Genomic DNA, 26,557 nt, shown 5'->3' with positions numbered 1-26,557 from the left:
TGCATCATACACACACACACACACACACACACACACACACACATACACATGCACACACATGCACAAAGAGATTAAGAGATCCTGATGTGAGCTCCAGGTCCGTGTGTGTATGAATGTGTGTGTGTGTGCGTGTGCGTGTGTTGGGGGTAGGGGGGCTTCCCACTTCCTTTCATTCCCCTGTGGCCAGTATGGCCTTGGCTAACTAGGGCTGCAGGAAACACGGGCCGTTTCCTTAGCCCCGCAGAGCTTCCCTCCACGTGCCTCGGTTTCTCTGCATTGAGGTCTGCCCTCATCTGAAGGTGCGTTTTCTTCCTTTGTTTTTCCCTCCCACAGATATCCCTCTGCTCCCTGGCTCTCCACGCCGGCTGAGCCCTCGGACAGTAGCCAGAGGGGGCCGGGGCCCCCCACATGGACAGCAATACCTCAAGGTGCCAGGACCCCGGGCCCCAAGTCCACGGGGAGGTTTCAGCAGAGACTCTGGCCAGGTTCCCAGTAGAGAGAGGCCCCGCAGCAGCTTGGTGAGTACTGGTGGTGATGGGGCTGCCCCGACAGAGGCCCCAGGGGAGCCTCTGGTCGGGGTTATGTGTGTGTATGTGTGTGAAGCCTTGGATTTTTACTTAGGGCTTATTTCTCTTCTCTCTCCAGGTCAAGGAACTTCCCAGAAATGCTGGTTCTCCTGGTCAGAGGAGGGTCCAGAAGGAAGAAGACAGGAGCAGCCAGGTGATGGATCCCACCTGTTGGTCCACAGACTCCCCGGCTGTCCTCCCGCAGGCCCCAGGAACCTGGCTCCTCTGCCTCTGTGGCTCTGCACCTCTCCCCTGTGCCTGGCACTTCATCTGGTTGCCCGGGTGACCTCTCAGGTGGCTGCAGAGGCAGCTGGGTATCAAACCAGTGAAAACAGAGAAACGCCCAAGGGAGGGAGGTGGGTCTCTGCCCCGCCCGCTCCATTCCCTCGGCTCGCTTCCCATCCGGAGTGGAAGACAGCAGGAGCTAGTTCTCCCAGCTGCTGTCACAGGCAGGGTCCTCACCAGTCGCTGGAGAGGAGGAGGAGGAGGAGGAGGATGTGGGACTGTAAGAAGCCGAGCCTTGATTAGATTCCCGTGGGTGGGCCAGGTGCTGGAAATTGGCCTTTGTTCCAATGGACCCAGAGAGCCTGCCTGTGAGTATTCTCTGTGTGTCCCTATATAGAGTGTTTGCAGACCTGCGTGCAGATTTGCAAGGTGAGTGTGTGGGTGTGTCACGGGGCACGTGGAGGGTTGTGTGTGTGTGTGTGTGTGTGTGTGTGTGAGGAAGCATGTACTTGGGAGGATACATGGGTGCACAGACACCTTCACACGTGTGCAGAAGTGTGGGTGCAGGAGACACGGGTGGAGGTGACTGTGTGTGCATTTGCAGGTGCTGTGCACACACATGTGCAGGAGTGGGCGAGGGGCTCCCTCCGGGGGCAGCCAGTGTGACTGTGCAGGGGTTTGCTGCTGTGTGTATACCATATGTGCATGAGCTTGTATGTGTGAAAGATGTCAGAGAGTGTTGCAGGCACCAAGGTCCACACTGAAGGCCGACTTTAGGCTGCTCCGTTTTTTTCCCCGGGGCAGTCAGGGCCTCTGGAACCGAGGTGCATGCTTCCTGATCTACTTCCTGGTCCCCTTCCGGCTCAAGGGCAGCCATCTATCCCTCATCCCTCACTCACTGGACCTCAAGCACCCTGTCCTATTCTCTCTGGCCAGGTCATCAATAACTACCTGGACACCAATGAGCCCGTGTCCTCAGAGGCCCGTCTGAGCCGCATGCACTTCCACGACAACCAGAGGAAGGTGGACTACGTGCTTGCCTACCACTACCGGAAACGCGGGGCGCATCTGTCCCCCGGCCACTCACTGGCTGTCGTCTCCAATGGAGAAACGGGCAAGGAGCGTCCCGGTGACATTGAGCTGGGGCGGCTCGATGCCCTGGAGGAGGAGAGGAGGGAGCAGCGGGAGGAGTTTGAGCACAACCTGATGGCGGCTGGGCTGGAGCTGGAGAAGGACTTGGAGGTGAGGCTGTCCAGGGTAGGGTCTCAGGGCGGGACGGGCTGCTGGCGGCTAGTGCAGGGGGCCTTGGCTTTGAAAATCAGACATTCTTGCCCAAGGACTTGAGGGAGAGTCTTGGTATTGCTGGTGCTTCAGCCAAAGTGATTCCAGGTGTGGTGGTGGTGATGCTTCAGTGAGCTCCATGGGATTTGGCCTGGTTAGAGTGAAGGCCGGACATTTCTTCTCTCCTAAAAGTTCTTCTCTATCACAGTTCTTTTGAGATGAAAACCTGGTTTGCACAGTGAACTTCAGCTCTGAATTCCTCTGTGGGGATATGGGGATCTCCTGTGCTAAGGAATGTGCTTGCTCAGTCCCCTAAAGACATTGACTTGGGACACTCTGGGGGAGCTGATTGGAACTTTTTTTTGGCTTGAGTGTGTCCCCTGCAATACTGAGACAATGCTTATATTAAAATTTTATTTACTATCGATCTGACATATTTTATCAAGTTGCAAGCTATATATAGTCTCACCTAGGGTCAATAGACAGTCTCAAAGAAACCATGGGAATCCATCCATCCATCCATCCACCCATCCATTATCCATCACTCATCCATCCATCCATTATCCATTATCCATCCATCCATCCATCCTACCATCCATCCAACCATCCATCCATCCTACCATCCACCCATTTATCCACCACCCATCCATCCTTCCATTCACCCATCCATTCTTTTTTCATCTTTCCTTCTTTCTGTTCATCCATGTATCCACCCACTCATCCTTCCATCTAGTGTCTATTCTTCCATACATCCATCCATTTCTCTATTCACATATACCACACTGATCCTTTAAAAGTAGTCAGTCCTGGCCATTTCTTCCACACTCATATAGACCCCTGTTACCCTCCCACACTCTCTCCTATCCCAGGCCACCAGACGTATCTCAGTTGTGGCACGATCTCCCTTGTCTTGTTTCTGTGTTGGTGTCCCCTTTGTCCTGGGTACCCTTCCCCAGATCTGCCTGAGCTTATCCACCACTTCAGGCCTCTGCTCCAATCTTACCTCCTTCCAGACATCTTCCCTGACCATCCTTGACAATGCCCTCACCCCATCATCCTCTGTCCCTTGCTTTACTTTTCTTCACCCACTTAGCACCTCTACTTAAAGTCACATGATAAATTTATTTGTTTTTATCTGTGCCCCCACTCGCTCCATGAAAGCAGGGATCATGTTTAATCTACTGCTGTGTTCTAAGCACCTAGGACAGAATCTGACACATAATAGGTACTTCATAAATGTTAGTCGAGTAAATAAATAAGTAGTCTCTCTAAATCTCAGGCCCCTTATCTGCAAAATAATAGATGTCTTGCTGGATCGTGGTTTTACATATCCCACCATTAGATGGAGCAATGAAAACATCTTGCACAATGTCTAGCACAGAGTAGGCACTCAATAAGTGCCCACTATGGTTATTTTGAGGAGCATGCTGAAGTTTGGGTGCCATTCTCATCTGAGATCTATTTTGTAAGACTGATATTAATGTTGTCCTTAACCTGGAAGGGACTCTTAGAGGTCATTCCTTCCTTCCTCTGTCCCCTGGTGGGATGGCATGTGTCTTGGCTCCCGGGCTTGTGGTGCCGACCTGTTACTTAACCAGATCCCTTAGGTGGGAGATGCTCCTCTTGGGTTAGGCTTCCAACTGGCGTGGAGAGAGTGGGCTCTCTTGGGGCCACTTTGGGCTTCATTTTTGTGGGAGAGTTTATTTTCACTTTTTGAAACCCAATGTGTATATGGGCCTCTGTTTGGAGTGTGATGAGATGGGATCTCCAAGGTAGTGGTGTGTTCTGAGAGGGGGCTCATGGTGCTCATTGCCATAGGAGCTACAGCTCACACCCTTGTTGCTGGGTCTTGGGGAGCAGAGGCCAGGGCTTTGCTCAGGGCTCAGTTGGGAAATAATATATACCATGTTCAAGAGGTAGGCTCCAAGGCATGATGAGATCTGTTCCCATCTGTCTCAGTTAGCAGTCTCACTGCTGTGACCCCAATACCTGACAGCCACAACTTAGAGCAAGAAAGATTTGTGTGCTCACAGTTCTGGAGTTTTCAGAGGTTTTAGTCCATGTTAGGTGGGGGATTTGTCTGTGGATCTCAGGGCATGGTGGTGGGAAGCTGAGAGTGCCCAAGGGGAGAGGGTCAGGGATATATATGGATATGTGTTATCTATCTATCTATCTATCTATCTATCTATCTATCTATCTATGCAGTTCTGAAGACCACAGTGACCCATCTCTGCCAGACACACCCTACCTGCCTACCTTGACAACCAATAAATTATTTAATTCCTCAATGGATTTATCCACTGATGAGATTAGAATCCTAATGATCCAGTCATTCCATCCCTGAGCATTTTTGCATTGCCAATACATGAGCTCTTTCAGGGTACATACATTCTATATCCAAACCATTACAATGTCACTATGCCTGGCTTCCACTAGTCTCAGGGCCTCTGACAGATTACTTGGATCCTTTTGAATCAAAGTTGCTTATCTATAAAAGTGAAACAATACGTCCTCCACTGGGTTTCTATAAAGAGGAGATAAGACAACTAAATAAAGTACTTAGATAACAAGACAACTAAATTAAGGATTTGGTAACAGTGAGTGTTACTGCTATTATTATTATTACCATCATTTAGACTTTCCAGGTTTAGCAAATAAAATGCAGGATACATAGTTAAATTTGAATGTCAGAACAAAAATAAATAACTTTTGTTTTGGCATCAGTATGCCCCATGCAATACTGGGGACACGCTTATACTAAAAACTTATTTGCTGTAGATCTGAGATTCAAGTGTAACTATCCTGGCTGCTGTTACTGGTACTGCTAGTGTCCCTGACCATACCTTTGCTGACCTCTAGCACATCTTGGTCTGGCTGCTCTTGGATATTCCTGGCTTTGGCAGGAATCAGGAAGGCAAGGAGAGGTTCCCTGTTCCATGGTCACGAAGCGCTTTGAACTTAACTCTTCACATGTGAGGTCCTGACAGAATCATAATTGTTACCTTTAGAAGAGAGAGAGAAAGAGAGAGAGAGAAAGAGAGAGAGAGAGAGAGAGAGAGAGAGAGAGAGAGAGAGAGAGAGAGAGAGATAAACCTGCAAGACAGTAGGTCTCAGCTATCTTTGTTTAAAATAGTTCGCCATTAGCTCTTGGATTGACTGGTGTTGGATGGACCATAGTTCATGGCCTGGATTGTTGTCCCTGATGTAGAACCACTGAAAGTCCCTCCCCCTGATCCCCCTCCCTGGCTTCAAGGCCCTCTAGCTGTTCCCCTTTAGGAAGACTCCAGATTTCTCAGCCTCCTCCAGTCCCCTCTGTCATTCTAGCCTTCACCACTCATGGGGCCACTGTGACCTACAGCCTTGCAGGATTCTCTCTCTGTTTTCTAAAAAGTGATGGTTATGATTGTGTTGGGGCCTCCCGTGGCACAGGGGCCTCCTGGGTCTGTGAAGGGACTTCTTGTTCCTTCTATTACCACCCCTCACTCCTCCATGCCTGCTCCACCCACAGGCAATCTTTCCAGTGCATCATGGTTCTGGAAGATGTATAGTGTTGTTCTTGCTGCGTGCAATTTTGTGTTCATTTTAAAAATAGACTTTATTGTTTCAAATGGTTTCAGATTTGCAGAAAAAATAAAACAGCACAGAGAGTTCACTTACACCTACCCTGTACCCGGTTTCCCCTATTATCAACATCTTACATGAATGGGGGCCATTTGTTACAACTAATGAAGCAATACTGATACATTATCATTAACTAAAAAGCCATGCTTTATTCAGATTTCCCCAGGTTTTAGAATTGTCCTTTATTCTAGAGCCCCTGCCAGGGTACCTCAGTACATTTAGTTGCCAGAGCTCCTTAGGCTTCCCTTGGTGGTGACAGTTTCTCAGAACTACGAGCATTTAAAATTTACATAAAAGGCAGTCTGTTCTATAGCTCATTCTGTTCCTTACTTTTTTACTCTTAGCCTTGTAACTTTTCCTTCCTTCCTTCCTTCCTTTCCTTCCCTACACCCCCAGCCCTCATTTCTAATGTTCATGTCATCATGCCCGGCTCATTCCATAATTCCTCCCCCAACCATCTTGGTTCTGAACACTGGTAAGTGATTCATCAGCTGGGGCCTATGAGGTTCTGAACAGTTCTCCATGTCCAGGTGCTCAGCCATGGCATTGAAGAGCATCCAGAGCAGGTGCCACCCAGGAGAGGGACCTTGTCTGCCTGTAGCTGGCGACAGTTTCTTCCAGGAACAGGAGCCCCACCTGCTCATCTGTCCCTGTCTCTCTGTGCTGGGCTGTCTTTTAGACTCTAGTTTCAGTTCGTATTTAAGGCCAGTGGAGAGGAAATGGGTTTCTACCTGGAGCCCATGAAAACACTAGCCACTTAGCTCTTCAGATCAAAAGAACTTGGCATGCCGGGCGTGGTGGCGCACGCTTGTAATCCCCGAACTTGGGAGGCGGAGACAGGAGGATCGCGCAGGTTCGAAGCCTGCTGCGCTGGTTTAAGAGACCCTGTTTCCAAATAATATAAAATAGGTAGAAGAGCTTCCAGGAACCCCAGTACCACCACCACCAAAAAAAAAAAAAAAAAAAAAAAAAAAAAAAAGAACTTGGCATCCACCAGATTCGAATTGATTGACTCTCATAGAACTCATTCCCCAGCCTAGCTGATATCTGGGCCTGCTTTGAAGGCTGATCATTGGTGTACATGTTCTGTACGCTGACATTGCTGAGTTCATATTTTAAGGATGAGTCTGCAGTTTACCAGGTTACAATACTGTGGTTTGCCTCTATATTTTCTTTGTGTTGGCCTTTGACTAGAATTTCATCTTGAGACATCCTTTGGAGATGCCGATGGGTAACTGTGACACTTGTGCCCTCCTCCTACTTCATATAATTGAGGGCTCCCCCTTTGAGACAGGAGCCCTTCTAAATGGAAGGCTAATCTAACAAGCTCAGGGGGTGTGCCAGGTGTGAGCTTACAGAGCAAGTTTCCTCTAGTCCTGGGAGGCTGTCAGGTAGGGGAGAAGAACAAGGCCTTTTCAACAGCTCTGGGAGATCCTACCTGCCCAATTCCTCTCACTCTTTCCAGAACCTTCTGCCTTGACCCAAAGAACCGGCAGGATAGAGGCAGACGCTTACATGAATGGGGATCACCGGGGTATCTGGTGGGAAATGGAGCCCCAGAGCTGGGTGCTGTGCAATGCATATGGAGGCCAAGCGAGCATGTCTCACACTTTGATGCAAGACCTTCTGTTACCCTGCAGGTCCTGCGATCCCAGTAGACATGGCCCACCACCCCATCTTTTTGGGCAGTGAGATCTTTGGGACTGGGAATGCAGGAGAGAGCATTGATAGGGAGGCCAGCTACACCCTTGCTCAGGGTCACCTTTCCTGGGATGAAGGCATCAGAGATCTGATAGCGGAGCTGGCATTCTTTGGGATGGTCTGGTATCTCCCACAGGCCTGAGGGCATCCTTGGCAGAGGGCAGTGCTGGTGGGAAAGCCCCAAGACCACAGCCTCACTCAGGAGTCTAAGTTCTCCTCCCACTTGGAATCAGGTGGGAACCAAGGAACAACCAAAATGCTTCTCTGTCTGCAGAAAGGCGACCCCTCCTCCAAGCCATAGAAAGTCTATGACCACTGACTCGCTAGACCTGGCGGACCTGGACATCTGACCTCTCAACTCAAGTTACTGCACCAAGGAGACATTGGGCTGTCATGTGTGACAGCACAATCTCCCAACAGGGCTAATTTAGGAGAGAGGACTGAATATTTTCAGGACACTGGAATATTTTTTCCTTCCTTCCTTCCTTTTTTCTTTTTGTGGAACTGAAGATTGAACCCAGGGCTCTCCTACATCTGAGATATACCCTCTAGCTCTGTTTTACTTTTTTATTTTGAAACGGGGTCTTGCTAAGTTGCTGAGGGCCTTGCTGCATTGCTGAGGCTGGTCTCAAACCTGCCATCCTCCTGTCTCCGCCTCCTAAATCCTGGGATCACAGCTTTGTGACACCACACCTGGCTTTTCTCACTTTCTCAAAACCAGCTGCTACTGTTTCTTGACTTCTGTTATCATTCCCTTCCCCGCCTCCTTTTCAGGAAGCCATTTTAACACCTGATTAATAGTCAATAGGAGACCATCTGTCCTCCAGGGCCTTTGGAAGAAGGTGGAGGTCACTTTGGGGAAAACCTTTGTCTTCAGAGTTTGAGGAACCTATGGTTTTAGGAAAGATAACTAGCTTCATCAGTGTCTTCTGTGTGCTTCTGCTTTTACACGGTCTTCATGAATACCCTAGCAGCGCGATTAGTCCCATCCTTCTAAAGAGATGAGCCCCAGAGAGGCTGAGTGAGTTGGCCAAGGAAACCTTGCTTCTGGGGGTCCTGCTGGGCCTGAAGCCCCATCTAAGCTTCAGATCTTCCAGGATCCTTGTCATCCAAGGAAGAATTGCCAAACACTTTAGAGAGCTTTTCTTTTCTCCCCTCCCCAGAATTCACAGAGCTTTTCTGTAGGGTCCAAAAGTTATATTTCCAAATTAGGAGGGACAAAGAGAAGGGACATACGGTGTCAGAACAGCAAGCCACCAGACCCTGGGCTCTTTGCCTCCCTGGAGGCTGCTGTGACCTCTAAAGTCCCAGGCCAGCCTGGGTGAACATCCCTCCCTACATGGCCTAATCTACTCTCCTAGATGAAACGCTGAGACTTGTCGCTCTCTTTCATATTCTTAAAGACCTTCATGTCGCGCCAGCTTCTCCTTTTAGATTCTTGCATTGGCTTTGTCTTTCTGGGGAAACGAGGACTTTGAGTCCCTAGGAAAACCTTGCCGTTTGGGTTTCTAGGGTGACAGTGTCCTCTGGAGCCTTCTTGCCCATTGCTCTGCCTCTGGCACCCAGAGAGGGCAGGCTTTTGGGTCCTGGAGTGAGGGGAACTTCTATAGGATGAGGGGGTAGCATCTTTAGGAAGGGCTGCAGCACCCGCAGGGAAGAACTGATGTGGGTTTTAATGATGCCCCGGTCCACCCTGCTCCTGGCGACAGCTCATTCAGGAGTGTGGGCAGCCATTGTGCCGCTGTTAACTCACACTAATGACTGGGGAGGGCGTGTTGATTTCCCCCTGGACTTGGGCGTGTTCCTGTCCCACTAACCCTCCCTCCCCACAAGAAGTAGGCTGGAACCTTGGGCTTCTCAACGGCCTCTCTTACCAGCCCCTGGGGGATCTTCAGCAACACAACAAAGGTGGCCCCAGTAGCCCTACCCTGGGGACTTCACAGCTGAGAGCTGAGCCACAGATGAGCAGGCAGGCTGGGACCTCAGAGCTGGGCAGACCTGGGGCAGCCTGTGGGCGGGATGCAGAGAAAAGCCAAGGTGGGTCAAGCTGCCCCAAACCCAGGTAGATAATTCATCTTCTAAGGAGTTCATAATGAAAAAAGTGAACATCCCATCTTTTCACCTGATGTTGGCTCCAACAACTGCACTGAGGCAGACAGAACAACTGTTGTTCCTTCTGATGGACCAGGGCATAGGCAGCACTGTCTACAGCTGGGAAGTAGAGAGCTGGACCTTGGACATAGGTCTTCCATCCACAGCTCCTCCTGTTCATTCTCTCTCTCTTTCCCTTTCTGTGGTCCTGGGGAGTGAACCCAGGGGTGTTTTGCCTCTGCGTCTACAACCCTGGCTCGATTTTATTTTGAAACAGGGTCTCACTAAGTTGCTGAGGCCCTTGCTATGTTGCTGAAGCTGGCCTTGAACCTGCGATTCTCCTGTTTCAGCCTCCCAAGTACTAATATTACAGACGTGTGCACAATTATGCCTGCTTTCCCATTCTCTGAAAATGATTCACCTTGGGGGGGGGGTCATGTCATGTTCCTCCTGTAAGAAATAAAGTGCGGCGGGTCCCATCGGCACACAGATACACGCGCGGGTTCCATTGGTGCACAGATGCACACGGGAGTCCGATATAAGTATGCCAAAAGCCTTTATTCGTGGAGAATCAGCCGCCAGCGGGGGCTAGTGGGGAAGAGCGTGCCTCTCTGTCTCTGTCTGCGTGTCTCTATCCGGCTTCTGTGTCCCTGAGGTGGCAGCATCTACCTTAAATGGAGGGGAGTGGTCTCTTCTGCGGAGTTCTGCCTCCTAGCTTCCGGCCCCGCCCCCTGCGGGGCAGCGGCTCAGACCTTTCACCTCCCTTCCATTGCAGCCTATGGAATTTACACTTAGCTCATCCACAGGCTGCCAGAGAATATGGGCTCCTCAGGCTTCTAAGGGGGGGTCTGCAGGATTTAGCACCTTTTCAGAAATGGGAAGTCGGGAGGGATTTGATGGGTATGCTCTTCTGTTGTGGTTTCTCCTGTCAGGTGCAGATAGAGGAACCCCCAAAGGGTCCAGAGTGGGAGCCCAGGGGCCCTTGGAGTTAATGTGGGTTTACTGTTGACTCCTGCACAAGCTGTCCATCCATGGTTACGGCATTGCGTGTGTTGCTTTGCACTGTGGAGTTGGGAAGGACAAATTCAGTCTAACCCCAGCCAGGGCTTGTGCGCAGGGTCTGAGTGTCCCAGATCTGCTTGCCAAATGAGTAGAAAAATCAGTGGTCATTTGGGGAGGTGACTTCTGCCCTTCCACACCTGAACTTCACAGCAGTGTGATGCAGCAGGAAGAACTCTGGCTGTGGAGAATGAAAGGCCAGCTTCGCTGATGCGTGTCTTTGTGCAAGGCTCCTAGCCACACTGGGTCTATTTGCTCATCTGGGATCTGTAGCCAACACCCTCTGTTTTAGTCCACTTATCTGTTGCTAGAACCAAAATACTTGACAAGTGCAAGTTAGAAGAGGAAATCTTTATTGGGGATCATGGTTTCAGAGATTTCAGAGGTTGCAGTTCATAGTCGGCTGACCCCAAAGCAGACATCATGGCAGTATGGTGTGGTGGAGGAAATCTGAGTTAAAACTCATAGGCAGCTGGAGGCAGAAAGTGACCAGAGACAGCTACACTCTCAGTGATCTGCTTCCTCCAGCCATCCCCCACCTGCCTAAGTCACCACCCTGCAAATCCATTCAAATCACAAATCGTTCAGTAGATTTATCTACAGATGAGATTATAGCACTGATTCAGTTGTTTCACCTCTGAACATTTTTGCTGGGTGGTATGTGAGCTTTTCCAGGGGAACATTCTATATTTAACTTATGCCGGTATTGCAAAATTGCTTTAATATTAATTTCAAAATATAAAAAGTAGTCAGGGCCTAGGTGCTGCACAGGCACTCAGGCAGGGAGGGGAGGCAGTTGTTAAAATGCAGAGTTCCCCTCACCGGAAGTGATTACCAAGTACACAAAAGGGTGGTAGCCCAGGGCCTTCATATTTTAAAGACAAGTTCACATAATAAATAACTTTTAGCAGATAGAGATAAAAAAGGCTAGAACTCCCCAAGGACATGGGAGGATGGCATAGGCCTTCACCAAGGAGGATATATACCATGTGACCTCTGGCTTTGTTCTTAAATGGGAGGATCTACACCCGCATCAGGGTCAGGATCAGATAGAAAGACTATCGGTCAAGCAGGATGGGAGATAATGCATCTTTATAAAAACTGTTCTTGTTCAGAAACTTCAGTGTCTTATTTTTAAGGCACTCCACTGTGTCCCTCTGATGCAGTGTTTTATTATTCTGTCCCTTCTTTCTACTTTTGTAATAATAAAATTTGCTTAAGCTTGTAGCAGTATAGTTCTGGCTATTTTTTTTTTTAAACTAGCTAAGAACAAGAACCCCAACATCGGGACACCGTTACACAACCCATAACACCCTCCAAGGCTGAAATGCTTCACAGACTGTAAAAGGTTGGAAACTAGACGCAAGCTGGCTCTTTCATTCTATTTCCTACCCCAGAAGCTGAGCTGATTTTCCTTTGCATTGTCTGAATGAATGATTTGACCCAAGGTGTGAATTAGGCTTCCTTAAGAGTGTCCAGGTGGGAAACAGGGAGAGCTCACTATTTAGGCAATGTGGTCTGATGGCTTCTTTTTTCTGGGATTCCTGAACAAAAGGATGCACAATTTTCAGTTGGTTAGATACCATGACTGTGATTTGGAATACCACTGCTTACTAGTTTTCATGATGCTACAGCATAGCTGTTTACTATCTGTCCTGTTATTTACTGAATAATTTTGTTAGATTGTTTCACTTTTGAAACTTACATGTGCTTTAAAAGAAAAATACTGTGTTGCTGTCAGCAATGGAGAGCCTCCCTATCACTTGATAACAAATACAGAGTAACTATGAAGATAAACACAACAGAAATAAAAACAACATCATGATGTCTAGCCGGGTTTTATTGGCTCCTGAGGGCCTGAGGCTGGAGCCTGCTCCTTCTTTGTTAAAGAAGTTTAGCTAGGGCCCGGCGTGGTGGTGCATGCTGTAATCCCCGCGCTTGGGAGGCGGAGACAGGAGGATCACTCAGGTTCGAAGCCAGCAGCGCTGGCTTACGAGACCCTGTTCCAAACAAAAAGTATAAAATAGGTTTTGGAGTGTAACCTGGAGGTAGAAGGGCTTCCAGGAACCCCAGTACCACCACCAAAAAAAAAAAAAAAAAAAAAAAAAAAGTTTACAGGGTAATTGTAAAGGGACTTTCTCATTATTGTAAAAGCATTATTTTATGCTATGTTGTACCTGTCCATAATCTGACACCCCTCGTTTCGTACTTAGGCAACGTTCCCCAAACATTTAGTACATCTTCTAGCGCTATGTTTGCGTCTGGATAGATTGGAGACTTGAGGGAAGAGATTGTATTGTATTCATTGTTTTTGGAACAGCATTTGCCATGTAGTGGGTGCCTAGTGATGCTTGTTGAGTTGACTCAAATCCTAACCCCTAGCAAAGACAATTCACTGTGGAGTTGTGCAGGGAGGGGAAGATCCCAGGGAGGGGGTTGTGGGCCAATTCTCTGATTACTGCTGTCAGGGCCTTGATGATTTCTGTGTTCAGGCTGATCTAAGATCTCTGATCTAATTATACAATCTTTTAGCAAAAGCTGGGTGTGATGGCACATGCATATAATCCCAATACTTGGGAGGCCGAGAAAGGAGAATTGCAGGTTTGTGGCCAGCCTCAGCTACTTAGTGAGGCCCTCCACAACTTAGTGAGACCCAGCTTTAAAATAAAGGGTAAAAACAATAGGGCTGGGGGTGTAACTCAGAGGTAGAATGCCCCTGAGTTCAATCCCCAGTACCACATACACACAAAAAAAATCTTTTAGAAAAAAAAAACAAAACAAGAAAGAAGTGCAGAAACTGATTCATGGGTTTCCCACTTTTTAAAAAATTGCTATGACACAGATTTATTTATATTGGTGCTTGGGACTCCTTCCTTCCTTTCATTCCTTCCTTCCTCTCTCCCTTTCTCCCTCATTTCCTTTCTTTTTCCATTCATTTTGATACTAGGTCTCACTAAGTTTCCCAAACTGGCCTCAAACCTGCATTCCTCCTGGTTCAGCCTCCTGTGTAGCTATCAGTTATCAAGGATGTGTACCACTGCACCTGGCTCAGGATCGAATTTTCACCATCCAGTTACCAGCAATCTCATTTTTTGTTATCGCTGGGACTGCTTGCTCTCCCTCTCCCCCTGGGGCCTCAGGGCCTTGGATGCCCCCTTTCTCATGTTCTTACTGCTGCTTTGAAGACATCAGTGATGACAAGAAGTATGTCAGCTGTGCTAGGCACATAAAGTAACTCATTTAATCCCCATAACAACCCCATACAGTATTTGCTACAACGGCCCCTATTTTGCAGATAAGAGAACTACAGAAACACAGCTTGGTTAGGGTCAAATCAAGGGCTCCAGAGCCCAGCCTGAGCTCTCAAGCATGAAATGTCCTGCTTTTCCAGGGCCAGTGCTCCTGCTGTCTGCCCTTGCGATGGGGAAGGGCGGCTCTAGTTTCCAGAACTGGGGTTTTCAGCTATTTCAGAAGGCTCGGGAGAGTAGGGTAAGGTGGTACAGGCCTGTGATCCCAGACACTTGGGAGGCTGGGACAGGAGGATTGCAGGTTTGAGGCCTTAGAAACTTAGTGAGGCCCTTAGCAATTTAGTGAGATCTTTCTCAAAACAGAAAAGAAAAACAGAGAAGAAAAAAAAAAAAAAAGAAATAGGGCTGGGAGTATAGATCAGAGGTAGAAGGCCCCTGGGTTCAGTCTCCAGGAAAACACACACACACACACACACACACACACACACACACACACACACACACAGTGTTTAGGAGAGGAGAAAAGAGCCTCCTTGAATACTTGAGAGTATTCTTTTATTTTGTTGTTGTTTCTATGAACCCTGCCTTCTTTGCAATGAGCCCAGGTGAGACTTGGTGAGCCGAGGAACTGCTGTCTCTCTGCAAATACCCTTTAGTCACTGGGGACAGTGTTTGTGGTGAGTCTCACTCTGCTCAGGACTGCTCAGGACTGCACCTGAGCCAGGGAGTGAATCTGGAGCAGGAGGCAGCTGGGAGAGGCTAGGGATGACACCTCAAGAATTGTCAAGAATGCCGGGCCTGGCAGCGCATGCTTGTAGCCCCAGCATTTGGGAGGCTGAGACAGGAGGATCGTGGTTCGCAGACAGCCTCAGCTACTTAGTGAGGCCCTTTGCAACTCAGTGAGACCCTGTTTCTAAAATAAAGAATAAAAATAGGGCTGGGAGTGTAGCTCAGAGGTAAAATGCCCCTGGGTTTTATCCCCAGTACTGCAATAAATAAATAAATTAATAAATAAATAATAAAAATAATTGCTGAGAGTGCCAGGTACTGTGACTACCAGGAGTCGGGGTGTGGGAGGCTTCCTAGGGCTCTGGCAGGGAGGCCACGGGAGCCAGTGTGAATCGTCAGCGCCATGCATCCTGGAGGAAGCAGGCTGGGACGATCATCAGATGTGTGCCCTGCACATCCTGCCCCTGCGCATCAGGAGCGATGGTGGTGGATGCTGGGACATCGATCCTGTGCACACTCAGCTTTCTTCTTCTGTGGCTCCCCCTTCAAATGCACTCTCCAGCCTCTCCTTCAGCCCCTCAGTATGGCTCTGCTTTGCTGCAGCTGCATTTTCAACAGGGATCAAAGCTTTAGTTAATGGTGATGTGTCAGGCACTGGCAGGTGGAGCAGAGCCCTAGAAACCACAACACATTGACTGTTTCCCTTTTAAAGGGCCCTGGCTGTGAACCCCCCCCCCCCTTTCCATAACCGGGCTTTCATAAGCTGCTTATATTGGAGCCTAATGCTATATGGACCAGACAGCATTTGGGGTGGAGCATCCCGTAAGCACATAGACCCACATGGGCCCCGGGATGAAGGATGAAGGATGAAAGATGAAGGATGAAGGATGAAGGATGAGGACTTGCCTGGCATATTTGGGAAGGTCAGCATTTAATGAAGAAAACAGAAGGTAGTAAGTTGTCCAGGGCCGCACAGGGTGACCCATGTCGACGTGCAGGCTCATCCACGCGGGGGCTAATTACTAAGGGTGCCTAATCTGCTCATCGCCGCCTTGGATTCTGGGTCATTCCCTCCTGTGGCTAGGATGCTCAGGAAATGGAAGCTAATTCAGTCATTAATCCGAGCCTAAGCCCAGTGGGATTACACAGATAGGCTGGGATCTCCCTCCCCCAAATGCAGAGTGTAATTCCCTCCAGGTCGTGGGGTATCTACTGTACTGTCGCCTCTAGCAGTTTGGCTGATTGCACACGGTGTGCACAGACCTATCTGTTTCTGCATCTCCATCTCATCTCTGTCTCTCTATAGCATCTCTAGCTGTATGTCTACGTACCCCCCGACCGTCTCACTGTAATGTCTGGAATCCGGACTGGTAGGGCGGGGAGGTTTCAGAAAGAGAAAGCTCTGGTGGAAAGCCACGTTGGAATGCCAGATTGAATCCGAATCCCAGCTCAACCGCTAAGTGACGTGTAACCTTGGACAGATCGTACGCTATCTCCTACTCCTGCGGTTTTCTCAACTGGAAAAATAATCGGGCCGACTTGTTTTGAGGAAGACTGGCACATCACAGAGTGGGAACTTAATATCTGCCAAGGGAACCACAGACGAGATGGTGTTTGTCACAGAGCCTAGCGCGGTGCCTGGCATACGTTAGAAGCTCCCTGTTAGCTGCGCTTCTCGTTTCTTAGTTTCAGATCCAAAGATCTTTCAAATACTTGTGTCTGTTTTCTGGCCTCCTGGTGACCTGCCTGTCAGATAGACATGCTCTCTTTTCCTGATCACTCCTTGTTCCTCTCTGGCTTGGCTTTTCGAACCCGGCTGAGACTCTGGCATCCACGGATGGTTCAGATTCCCTGGAACAGCCCCCCACCCCTTCAGCAAGACAGTGGCTTTTTCCCTTTCTTCTTTCTAGAGTCTCTGGAAACCTCTCCTAAGAGTAAGAACCGGTGTCAGACACCTCCCCAGGAGGCTGATGGTCCCCAGAATGTCTCACCTGGAGTCCCAGAGACCTTTGCACCCCTGGCCCACAAATAAATTCTTCCTTGTTATGCCTTTGTTGAGCTAAAAGAGTAGCCTGTTACCCTGACCATCATTTAAAAGACTCACATCAACATTTAAGTAGTGAATTCTTTTTAAAGTGAAAAATCAACCAGATTTATCTATTTTTTTTTTCCAGGTGTGGTAGCACATGCTTGTAATCCCAGTACTTGGGAGGCTGAGACAGAAGGATCACAGGTTCGTGGCCAGCCTCGGCTACTTAGTGAGGCCCTCTGCAACTTAGTGAGACCCTGTTTCAAAATAAAGGATAAAAAATAGGGCTGGGGATATAGCTCCGAAGTAGAATGCTCAGAGGTTCCATCCTCAGTACTGCAAAAAACAAATTATCTATGTTTTAAAAGCTGGGCTTTCAGGTATCACATTTGTTTGAAATGAGCCATATATGCAACTGCCTTACTTTGCTTAAATTGAAGAGATTACATCACTGAATACAAGTGCAGTAAGCACAGCCTATCCTATGAAACCTCTTCGAGCAAGAGAGATTTTATTTATTTATTTATTTTTGGTGGTACTGGGGTTCCTGGAAGCCCTTCTACCTCCGGGCTACACTCCCAGACCTATTTTATACTTTTTTATATTTGGAAACAGGATCTCTTAAGCCAGTGCGGCTGGCTTCGAACCTGTACGATCCTCCTGTCTCCGCCTCCCAAGCGCGGGGATTACAAGGGTGCGCCACCACTCCCGGCACAAGAAAGATTTTAAACCACCTCTTTTGGTTACTCATGCAGTAGCTCCGAAACTCAGGAGGGAAGTTCTTCTTAAGGTCTAACCTAAGTCCCCCCAGAGCAACCCTACGATGGAGAAGACGCAGGTCAGAGGCATGCATTTGATTGGCCCCACTGGGTTTAATGTACGTGGGGAGATGTCCTGGGAGTCTCATTTTAAGGCTCCCATGTCCCAGGCAATATAGCAATAAGAGGACTGGAAAAAATGTCTTTCTTATTGGCCCGGGGAGGGGGAGGCCTGGTCATCTGCACACTTTTTTCTCAGCTTTGTCTTTTACACAGGACAGTCCGTGTGACTTCCTCCAGATCTTGAAATTCAGTGTTTTCAAATGTTTTGGTTTGGGTTCCCCTACCGCCTGTCTCCTGCAGGCATCTGGAAGCCGGTCAACGCCCCACACCCTGCAGAATGGCACAGTCCTGGGGTGTCCGTCTGCAGGTATCTCGCCCAGGATCCACTTCTGGAACCGGCTGTCCCTGTGCTGGGCCTTCAGTTATCCTTGCCATCATCCCAGATCAAGTCTCCTGTGTTTTCTAGAATCTGACCAGGATCTCTCTTCTGCCATCTTGGCCCCTGGTCCACTTAGTTCTGGCCTCCAGGGAGGCCAGGAACAGCTGCTTGGCCCCAGCCTCGCCCCGGTCTTCTTTCCTTGGGTATCCCTTCCTGTGTCCAGCTCCTGAATCCCCCAGCAATTTCTTTGTCACCAGATCACATTGCAAACCCCTGTCCAAATGCTGTCTGGCCGCTTCCTGTTCCAGGCATCTCCCTCCCACCTGAGTATTTGTGTTTCTGATTATTTATCCCCAGATGCAACAGCCGCATTTTTCCAGGTTGAATTCGCTCCTTGTTACTTCCTGCCTGGGTTCTGCTCACATCTCCACGGCCCTTTTGTGGCCACCGATGGAGCCTTGCTCCATGGCGTGAAAACATGGATTTCTAGCACTTGGAAAGCAAACCTTCAGCCTGAGATGGGGAGAGCCAGTTACCCTGCTGAGAGGGCCCCGCCCCATCCAAAGTCAAGGCCCTCCCCGGGAGAATGTCTGAATTGATGAATACAGAAAGCCATCAAAGTGCTTCCAGCAGGGGAGTGACCTAGACAGAGGCCTGTCCCAGCTGCTCAGCTGTCTCTGGCTCTCCTGAGCAGAGAACAAGGAGAACGCCTTCCTGCCCTCTTGGCCTTGCAAACAGCCATCACCAGCTCTAATTAAATGCTCAGAGGATGGAGTGACCCGTGCCAGAAGAGGCAGTGGGGGAATGTACTATGTGCTTGTCCACTTCCCGCCCAGATCTCATCCCTGGGAAGACGGTTGTGCCAGGAGGGCAGGGGCCACAGTTGTATGCAGAATTAAAATGTAGGCCTCCCCCCTTTTCTTTAAAAGGGCGAGTTTATTTTAGCCATCCCCCCATTTAATTTTATTGTAAGCCCTTCATGACTCAGAATGTCAGAGTTGGAAGAGACCTCCGAGAGTCTTTAATTCGGGTCTCATTTTACAGATGGAGCCTGTTGAAGTTCAGTAACTTAACAAAAGCATTTTAAATTGTTCTCTGCTGTCTAGCGGGGTGCTAAGTACTAGGTGGCACGGAAAGTCGAGTCTCTTGTGATGGGGAGGGGCTCTGAAGTGGATCCTGGTCCAGGCCACTCTTTCTTCAAGGGGGCAGGTCTCCATCTATCCGTGTCTTCCTCATCCTGAATCGGAGCTAGAAGGAGAGGTTGGATGTGGGGGTCCCTCTTGGGCCCCCTCCCCACAGTGCTCTCGGTTGGCCTTGATTAAATTGAGATCCAGGGCTGTGATGTGGGGACAGAAGAAATGGTACAGTCCCACCTCCTCTGCCCCTTCACATCCTCTTCTTGCTCACCATGGCTTCCCGGTATGTTGCTCGTTAGCAGGGTGCCTCTGAAGATGCTGATGAATTTGCAGTGATTTTAAAATTCACCCAGGGACATAAACAGCTGCAGCCTGAAACCCAGACGCACACACTTGTGCGGCTCTGTCCACCCCCACCCCGCCCATCCTGCTTCCCTGGTCTGGGAAAAGTGCATCCACCCCGATCACGGAGCAGCACAGAGACCCGTGTGAATGCTCTGAACGAGCGGTCTGCAGAGGAAGAGGGATTAGCCGTCCCGTAGACTGGCAGATTCCACGCCAGGAGACGCCATGGTCTTAGCGGCACCAGAGTGAAATCTGAGGGACCTTCGCGCTCCATGTTTGCAGAACTCTTTGCGGAAACAGAAAACAGAGCTACTTCTCTCTTTTAAGAGCCTCTACGTCCCTGGGGAAGAAGGAGGAGAAAAGGAACACACATTTGCTGGTCACCTGAGTCCACGCCAGACTTATGTTTGTCATGAAGTAGAAATTATTATTAAATCGTTATTCCCTCTTTATAGAAATCGAGGCCTTTGGAGCTTACGCTGGGGCTCCAGTTCAGAGCTAAGTACTTTCTGTAACCCGTGCCTTCTTAATCCCCTGGTGCTATGAATTTAGCTGACTGAGGACCTCAGATAGATCCATGCTCTTTGAGAGGCCATGTGATTTTGGTGGTGGGGGCAGCCGCTAACCCACCGTTTCTGTTTCTGCTTTGAAGCTGGAAATCATACAAATGCAAATTGGCTATTTGGGTTGTTATTTATTTATTTATTTATTTATTTTTGGTACAAAGGATTGAAGTCAGGGGTGGTCTTTCTCCAAGTTATTTCACTCTCAGCCCTTTAAAAAAGTTTTTTTTTTTTTTTGTGGTACTGGGGTTCCTGGAAGCCCTTCTACCTCCGGGCTACACTCCCAGACCTATTTTTACATTTTTATTTGGAAACAGGGTCTCCTAAGCCAGCGCTCGCGGCTGGCTTTGAACCTGTGTGATCCTCCTGTCTCTGCCTCCCAAGCACGGGGATTACAAGCGTGCACCACCATGCCCGGCTAAAAAAGTTTTTTTTTTTTTTTTTTTTTTTTTTTTTTTTAATACAATCTTGAACAGAGTCTCACCAAATTGTTCAGGATCTCGCTAAGTTGCTGATCCTGGCCTTGAGCCTGCGATCCTCCTGGCTCAGCCTTCCAAGTACTAGGATTGCAGGTGTGTGCCACCACGCCAGACTAGAACTCTTAATAAGATGAGGTCTTTTGTCCTTTGAGATGTTATTAGAAATGACTATTTAAAGAGAGATTTGCTAGCCCACTGATCTGGAAGCATTGTCCAGAAACAGTCATTTCAATTGATGAGTTTGCTGAGCGCTTACTAGGCGCGGCCGCTGTGCTGGGAAGATCTGCTAAGTCTCAGCTCAAGCAGACGATGGGGGCGACGTTTTTTGGGGGCTGCACCTTAGCTTTGTTCAATCGGTTTTTAAAACCTCTCATCCAACTCTGTTACTCCTCTAGGTAAGGCTTGCTCACCTCTCCTTCATAGCTAGACTTTTTATTTATTTATTTTTATTTATTTTATTTTATCTTTTTTTTGTGTGGATCTGGGGATGGAACCCAGAGGCATTTGACCTCCAAGCTAGATCCCCTGCCCTATCTTTTATTCTTTATTTTTGAAACAGGGTCTCACTAAGTTGCTGAGAGCCTCACTAAGTAGCTGAGGCTGTCTGCGAACCGCGATCCTCCTGTCTCCACCTCCCAAGCGCGGGGATTGCAAGCGTGCGCCACCACGCCCGGCTAGACTTTTTAAAAACTAAACTTTTATTGAAGTATATCATATATCAGAAAAGTGCACAGACTATAAGCATATGGCTTGGTAAATATCACTAAGTGGTCACACATGTGTAACTACTGCCAAGATGAAAAAATAAATCATTTGTATTTCTCCAGAATTCTCCGTGGGCCTCCTCCCAGTCATGACCCCCAGCCCAAAGGTCACAGCTGACCTGACTTCCAGCATCACAGATGGATTTTACATGTTTTGAACTTTGCATAAATAGACAATAGTCTATATTTTGTGACTTTATTCGCTCAGTATGACGTATGTGAAATTCAACTACATTGTGTGTAGTGGACATTTATTCATTACTATATGGCATTTAATTCTTTGAATGTGCCACGTTGTACTTACCTGTTCCGCTGTCGATGGGCCCTGGGGTTGTTCTCTGTCTTAGGCGATTATGAATATTGTTGCCATGACCCTTCTTTTGTTGTATGTCTTTGGGTGAATGCCTTTCTGAAAGGGCAACCCTAAGCGTGGAATTGCTGGGTCATACGGTAAATGTGTGTGTGTTCAGCTTACTCGACACTACTAAAGGGGTTTCAAAGTGTTTGTACCGATTTATTTATTTTTTAGTTATATTTTGGTGGTACTGGGGTTCCTGGAAACCCTTCTACCTCCGGGCTACACTCCCAGACTCCTATTTTTTATATTTTTATTTGGAAACAGGGTCTCTTAAGCCATCACAGCTGGCTTCGAACCCGTGTGATCCTCCTGTCTCCGCCTTCCAAGCGTGGGGATTACAAGCGTGTGCTACCACGCCTGGCTTGTACCTAGTTTGAGTTTTCCTACATCTGTCAACACTTAATATTGTCAGTTACTCTAATTTTACCCATTCTGGCATATGGGTAGTGATATTTCTGATGGCTAATGAGATGAAAACCTTCTCTTTTCTTTCTTTCTTTTTTGATTTCTCTTCTTTTGTGAAGTGCCTGTTTGCATTTTTTGATCAGTTAAATACATGGATTCTTGCCGGGCATGGTGGCGCATGCTTGTAATCCCCGTGCTTGGGAGGCTGAGACAGGAGGATCGCGCAGGTTCGAAGCCAGCTCTACTGGCTTAAGAGACCCTGTTTCCAAATAAAAAGTATAAACTAGGTCTGGGAGTATAGCCTGGAGGTAGAAGGGCTTCCAGGAACCCCAGTACAGCCAATAAATAAATAAATAAATAAAATAAATACATGGATTCTTTGGCTTTTCCTTATTGGTTTGAAGGCGTTCTTCATGTATTCTTGGCTCAAGTCTTTTGTTGAATACATACTTTGCAGTACCTTTCTTCCATTCTGCAGTTTTCCTTTTTCATTTATTGTGTCTTTTTGTGGACAGAGATTCTTAATTTTATTTAGTTCAATTTGTTGGTCTTTTTCTTCATGATTAACACTTCCCGTGGGCTGCTTAAGAAATCATCACCTACCCAAATCACAAATATATTCTTTCTCTTCCATAACATTTATTGGCTAATCTTTTACCTTTTGATCTGTAAACCACATAGAATTGGCTTTTCTTTCTGGTTGTGTGTGTGCATGGCATGTACGTCAAGGTTATTTTTTATTCCTCTTGGATATTAGGTTGATCTAACATCACTTATTGAAAAGCCCATTCTTCCTCATTGCTGGGCAGGGTTACTTTTGGTACAAATCAGGTGTCTATGTGTCGGTCTACTTCTAGACTTTATTTCATTTCCAGTGGGGTGTGTGTATGTGTGTGTGTGTGTGTGTGTGTGTGTGTGTGCGTGCACACACACACATCCTCGTGCCTACACCTCATTGTCTTCATTACTGCATTTTATAATAAGTATTTATAGCTCACAGATTGTTTTCAAAAGTGATATCTAGTCGTGATTCCCATTGCTTTATCTCTTACTCAGCCAATTCCAATCTACCTCCTGTTGCTACCACGGTGACGCAAGGGCTCATGTATAGATGACCAGGATCCTGCAGTAGATTCTAAATCGCACAGAAACTTTAGTTCTGAGTTTCTGCGAGTTTTTGGCCTTGTCTCGAATACAGACCATCCTTTTGTGTTTTGGGAACTCTATCTTTGCCGACGCTATGCTTTCTTGACCCTCCCCTGCCTTTTCTCCAGCTGAGTGCTCTAGTCATTGGCTCTGATTTCTAAATGTTGGACTTCTTTAGCGCTGATTCCTATGCTCCCTTCTTTTCTCATTTTGCAGTCACTCTTGTAGTGATTTTTATTTTCTACATTTCTATTGCTCTCTTTATGGTAAGAGACTTCCCCAATTTATATTTCCAATTTGAATTTTCCCTAGAGCTCTCAACCTTGGATTATTTCTTTTAGACTTTTTCTTCAGTGGTCTCTTACTGAATCATCTTTTCTATCCATAGTTTTAAAACCTTCTTGTCTCTTCTCTGAGCATCCAGATCCCAGACAACCGGCATGTCAGACAAGGAATTTCATTTCTTTGGGATTCTGTTGCTAAAAATGTATTGTTAATAGTTTCATAATAATGATAATTAATTGTTAGTAAAACTGTTAATAATAATTGTTAATAAAATAATTTTAATAATAATAATAGAGGGAATGCTTTCTTTCCTTTAAAGGGTAATTGAAGAGATGAGTTATTCTTGTATTTCTTTACTGTCTTTAGAGAAAGGTAATAGCCCTACAAAATGTTAGCTATCATCTTAAGTTCCTATTCATCATCCATCATCTCCAGTGACACCTGTCACCATTTTACTAACCATCTAGAATAGTGGGGCTTAAAAAGAAGGGAAAACAGCCAGGCATGGTGACGCACGCTTGTAATCCCAGCATTTTGGGAGGCTGAGACAGGAGGATCTGGGTTCACAGATAGCCTCAGCTAATTAGTGAGGCCCTTTGCAACTCAGTGAGACCCTGTTTTAAATAAAAAAATTTAAAAAATGGGGAATGGAGCTGAGGCTGTAGCTCAGAGGCAGAATGCCCCTTGGTTCTATCCCCAGTACCTCAAAAAAAAAAAAAAAAAAAAGAAAGAAACAAAAGGGGAACTAAAGGCAAGAAATACCAAGCAAAACTGTCCCACAGCAACTGGTGCTCAGACTTGGATAGTAAACCCCTCCATTTATTTTCCATTAAGGTCCCCTCACAAAGAACATTACTCCTCAGAAACCCAGAGGTGCCAATGTGGAATCTCCAGCCTTGATGTTCTGACCAGAGGAGGGCAAGGGCACTGGACAGCAGGTCTGTCTGGGCTTTCTGATTTCCCCAGTCCTCATCAGAATCACTCTTGACATGCTCTAGGCCAGGGTTATCCATCCTATCTCATCAAGATGGAGTTTCAATGTCACAAGTGAATATGAATTTGGATTTTAATGAAATTTAAAATTCTGCATTCTGGAGGTCCATACGTTCTCAAATTTGAGCCTAATAAAAATTGCCTGGAGAACTTGATTATGATTATATCTCTATAATTTTATTAGTACTTGCCTTAGGGACTACTAGGGATACATTTATTTTTCACAGTCTTAGAACAAACGCTTATCTACTTCCGGTAGTGTTTAAAACTTACCATCTGATAAGTCCCTTTACTCTCCCCACTTTGTGTTGTAGTTGTAGCATATCTTATAATTATATAAGTCAAACATTCTTTCAGAATATATATATGTATATATATATTGTATAATACTTTTTGCTTTTAATTGTCAAACAAATTTTAAAGAAATAAAGAGCCAGGCACAGTGGTACAAACCTGTCATCCTAATACTTGGAAAGCTGAGACAGGAGGACAGAAGGTTAGAGGCCAGCCTCAGTCAGCAGTTCAGTGAGGCCCCATTTCAAAGTAAAAAATAAAAAGATGAGAAATTGGTAGTCGTTCTAATCATTGTTTCCTTATAAACAATGGGACATTCTACCTCTGAGCTGCACCCCCAGCCCAATTTTTTATTCTTTAAACAGAGTCTCACTAAGTTGTGGGCTTCACTAAGTAGCTGAGGCTGTCCTTGAACAAGGATCCTCTGGTCTCAGCCTCCCAAATGCTGGGATTACAAACTTGTGCCACCATGCCTGGCTCCTGGCTACTTTTTTTTTTTTTTTTGGTGGTACTGGGGGTGGAACCCAGAGGCTTTCTACCTCCGGGCTATACTCCCAGACCTATTTTATATTTCATTTGGAAACAGGGTCTCACTAAGTTGCTGAGAGCCTCACTAAGTAGCTGAGGCTGGCTTCGAACCTGTGCGATCCTCCTGTCTCAGCCTCCCAAGCGCGGGGATTACAAGCGTGCACCACCACGCCCGGCCTCTGGCTACTTTCAAGATACTTTTTTCTTTGTCTTTAATCTTTTAACAGTTTGATTATCTCCAGGTATACATTTCTTTGAGTTTAACCTGTTGTTGAACTTCCTAAATCTGTAGTTTAGGTCTTTCACTAATTTGGAAAGTTTTTAGCGTGTGTGTGTGTGTGTGTGTGTGTGTGTGTGTGTGTATGTGTGTGTGTGTGTACAGCATATATATCCATACATAAATATCCATTCATCCATAATACATACACATGTATAAAGCATATATATCCAATATACACAATATATCCATATGTATGTATATGTAATGTATGTGTACATATATATATATAAATGCATATACACATATGCATAAAGGTGGAGAGTGTGAGGTATGAGGAGGTCCAAATGCAATGAAAAAGGCAAACATGTCCAATGAGGTGCGTCTGGGAGGCCCAAGTTCTGCCTGAGCTGATACCACGTGCTGAAGGCAAACGGTGCCCTGTGGGTCACAGCAAGAAGGGTCAGCGGATGCCCAAGCCTGGGGGTGAATAGTGGGTATCTCATGCTGAGAGGAAGGCGGTCAGTGGAGGAAAGCAAGCGTGTGCTCAGCTTTGTGTATGAAGCCGTGTGAGATACTGTCTACCGGGAATGGACCCGATCGCGTGTCAATTCAGAGGCACCTCTGTGGATTCTTCCCCTGCTGCCTCCTCTGGATGCACCTGTTTCCTACGCCCTTTGCCTTTATTATGGGCCTCAGTGAATTGCACTGTAACCAAACGGCATGTTGTTCTCTATCCTGTGGATGGGGACTTTGTCTTTTCGGTACTGATCCCTAGTCCCTAATGCAGGGCTTGGTAAGCAATTGCTGGGTCAAATTATTTTCTATCCCACATTTTGACGTGTGCCTCTGTGAAAATCCTGGAAGACAGGGTGGCCAATAATCAGCTATTTATAAAGGCAAAGAGGTCTTTTGCTCTAATCTGACACGTCTACTTCTGAACTGTGGGTGAAAAGGCCTCTTCTAATGGGGTCCTAAAGGCCTATAGATAGTTGATCTTATCTCAGTGTGACAACTTGTTCTGCTGTGGCCCCTGGATTGGCATCGAGGTTGCCGGCATCTTAGAGTGGCTGCATAGTAGAGGAATGAACTTTGTGGCCATGGGAGGCCTAGCTTCCTTCCCTGAACCCCTGGGGAAAATTTTCCATACTCCCAAGGACTCATCACTGGAGGGAATTATCACTCCAGGGCAGACCTGGTATTCCCAAAATGCATGTCTAGGCAGAAAAGAAAAAGAAAGAATGGAATTTTAAGCTCCAGGGGCCGCAAACCAGAGAAGACCTAATGACTCCTA

The 26,557-nt window shown here is 47.1% G+C and overlaps 1 protein-coding gene across 2 annotated transcripts in view; it reads left to right on the top strand.

Annotated features, from left to right (window-relative positions):
- Window positions 1-338: 338 nt before the first annotated feature.
- The window catches only part of ANO2 (anoctamin 2), a gene marked incomplete at both ends in the record, with an annotated part of 335,860 nt that continues 309,641 nt past the window's right edge, over window positions 339-26,557 (top strand). The window contains 2 exons of one of the 2 annotated variants that reach the window (XM_080706316.1): window positions 339-518; window positions 1,728-2,033. In XM_080706316.1, the coding sequence (XP_080562442.1) occupies window positions 1,788-2,033 (246 nt within the window). Of the gene's footprint in view, window positions 519-1,138; window positions 1,160-1,727; window positions 2,034-26,557 lie in introns of those variants that run through there. The other variant, XM_080706315.1, reaches the window with a different exon arrangement.

The sequence above is a fragment of the Muscardinus avellanarius genome (genome assembly GCF_963383645.1).
Source record: "Muscardinus avellanarius genome assembly, chromosome: 11".
NCBI classification, from domain to species: Eukaryota; Metazoa; Chordata; class Mammalia; order Rodentia; family Gliridae; genus Muscardinus; species Muscardinus avellanarius.
The sequence above is the reverse complement of the archived record's forward strand: the minus strand, read 5'-3'. Positions and strand labels throughout refer to the sequence as shown.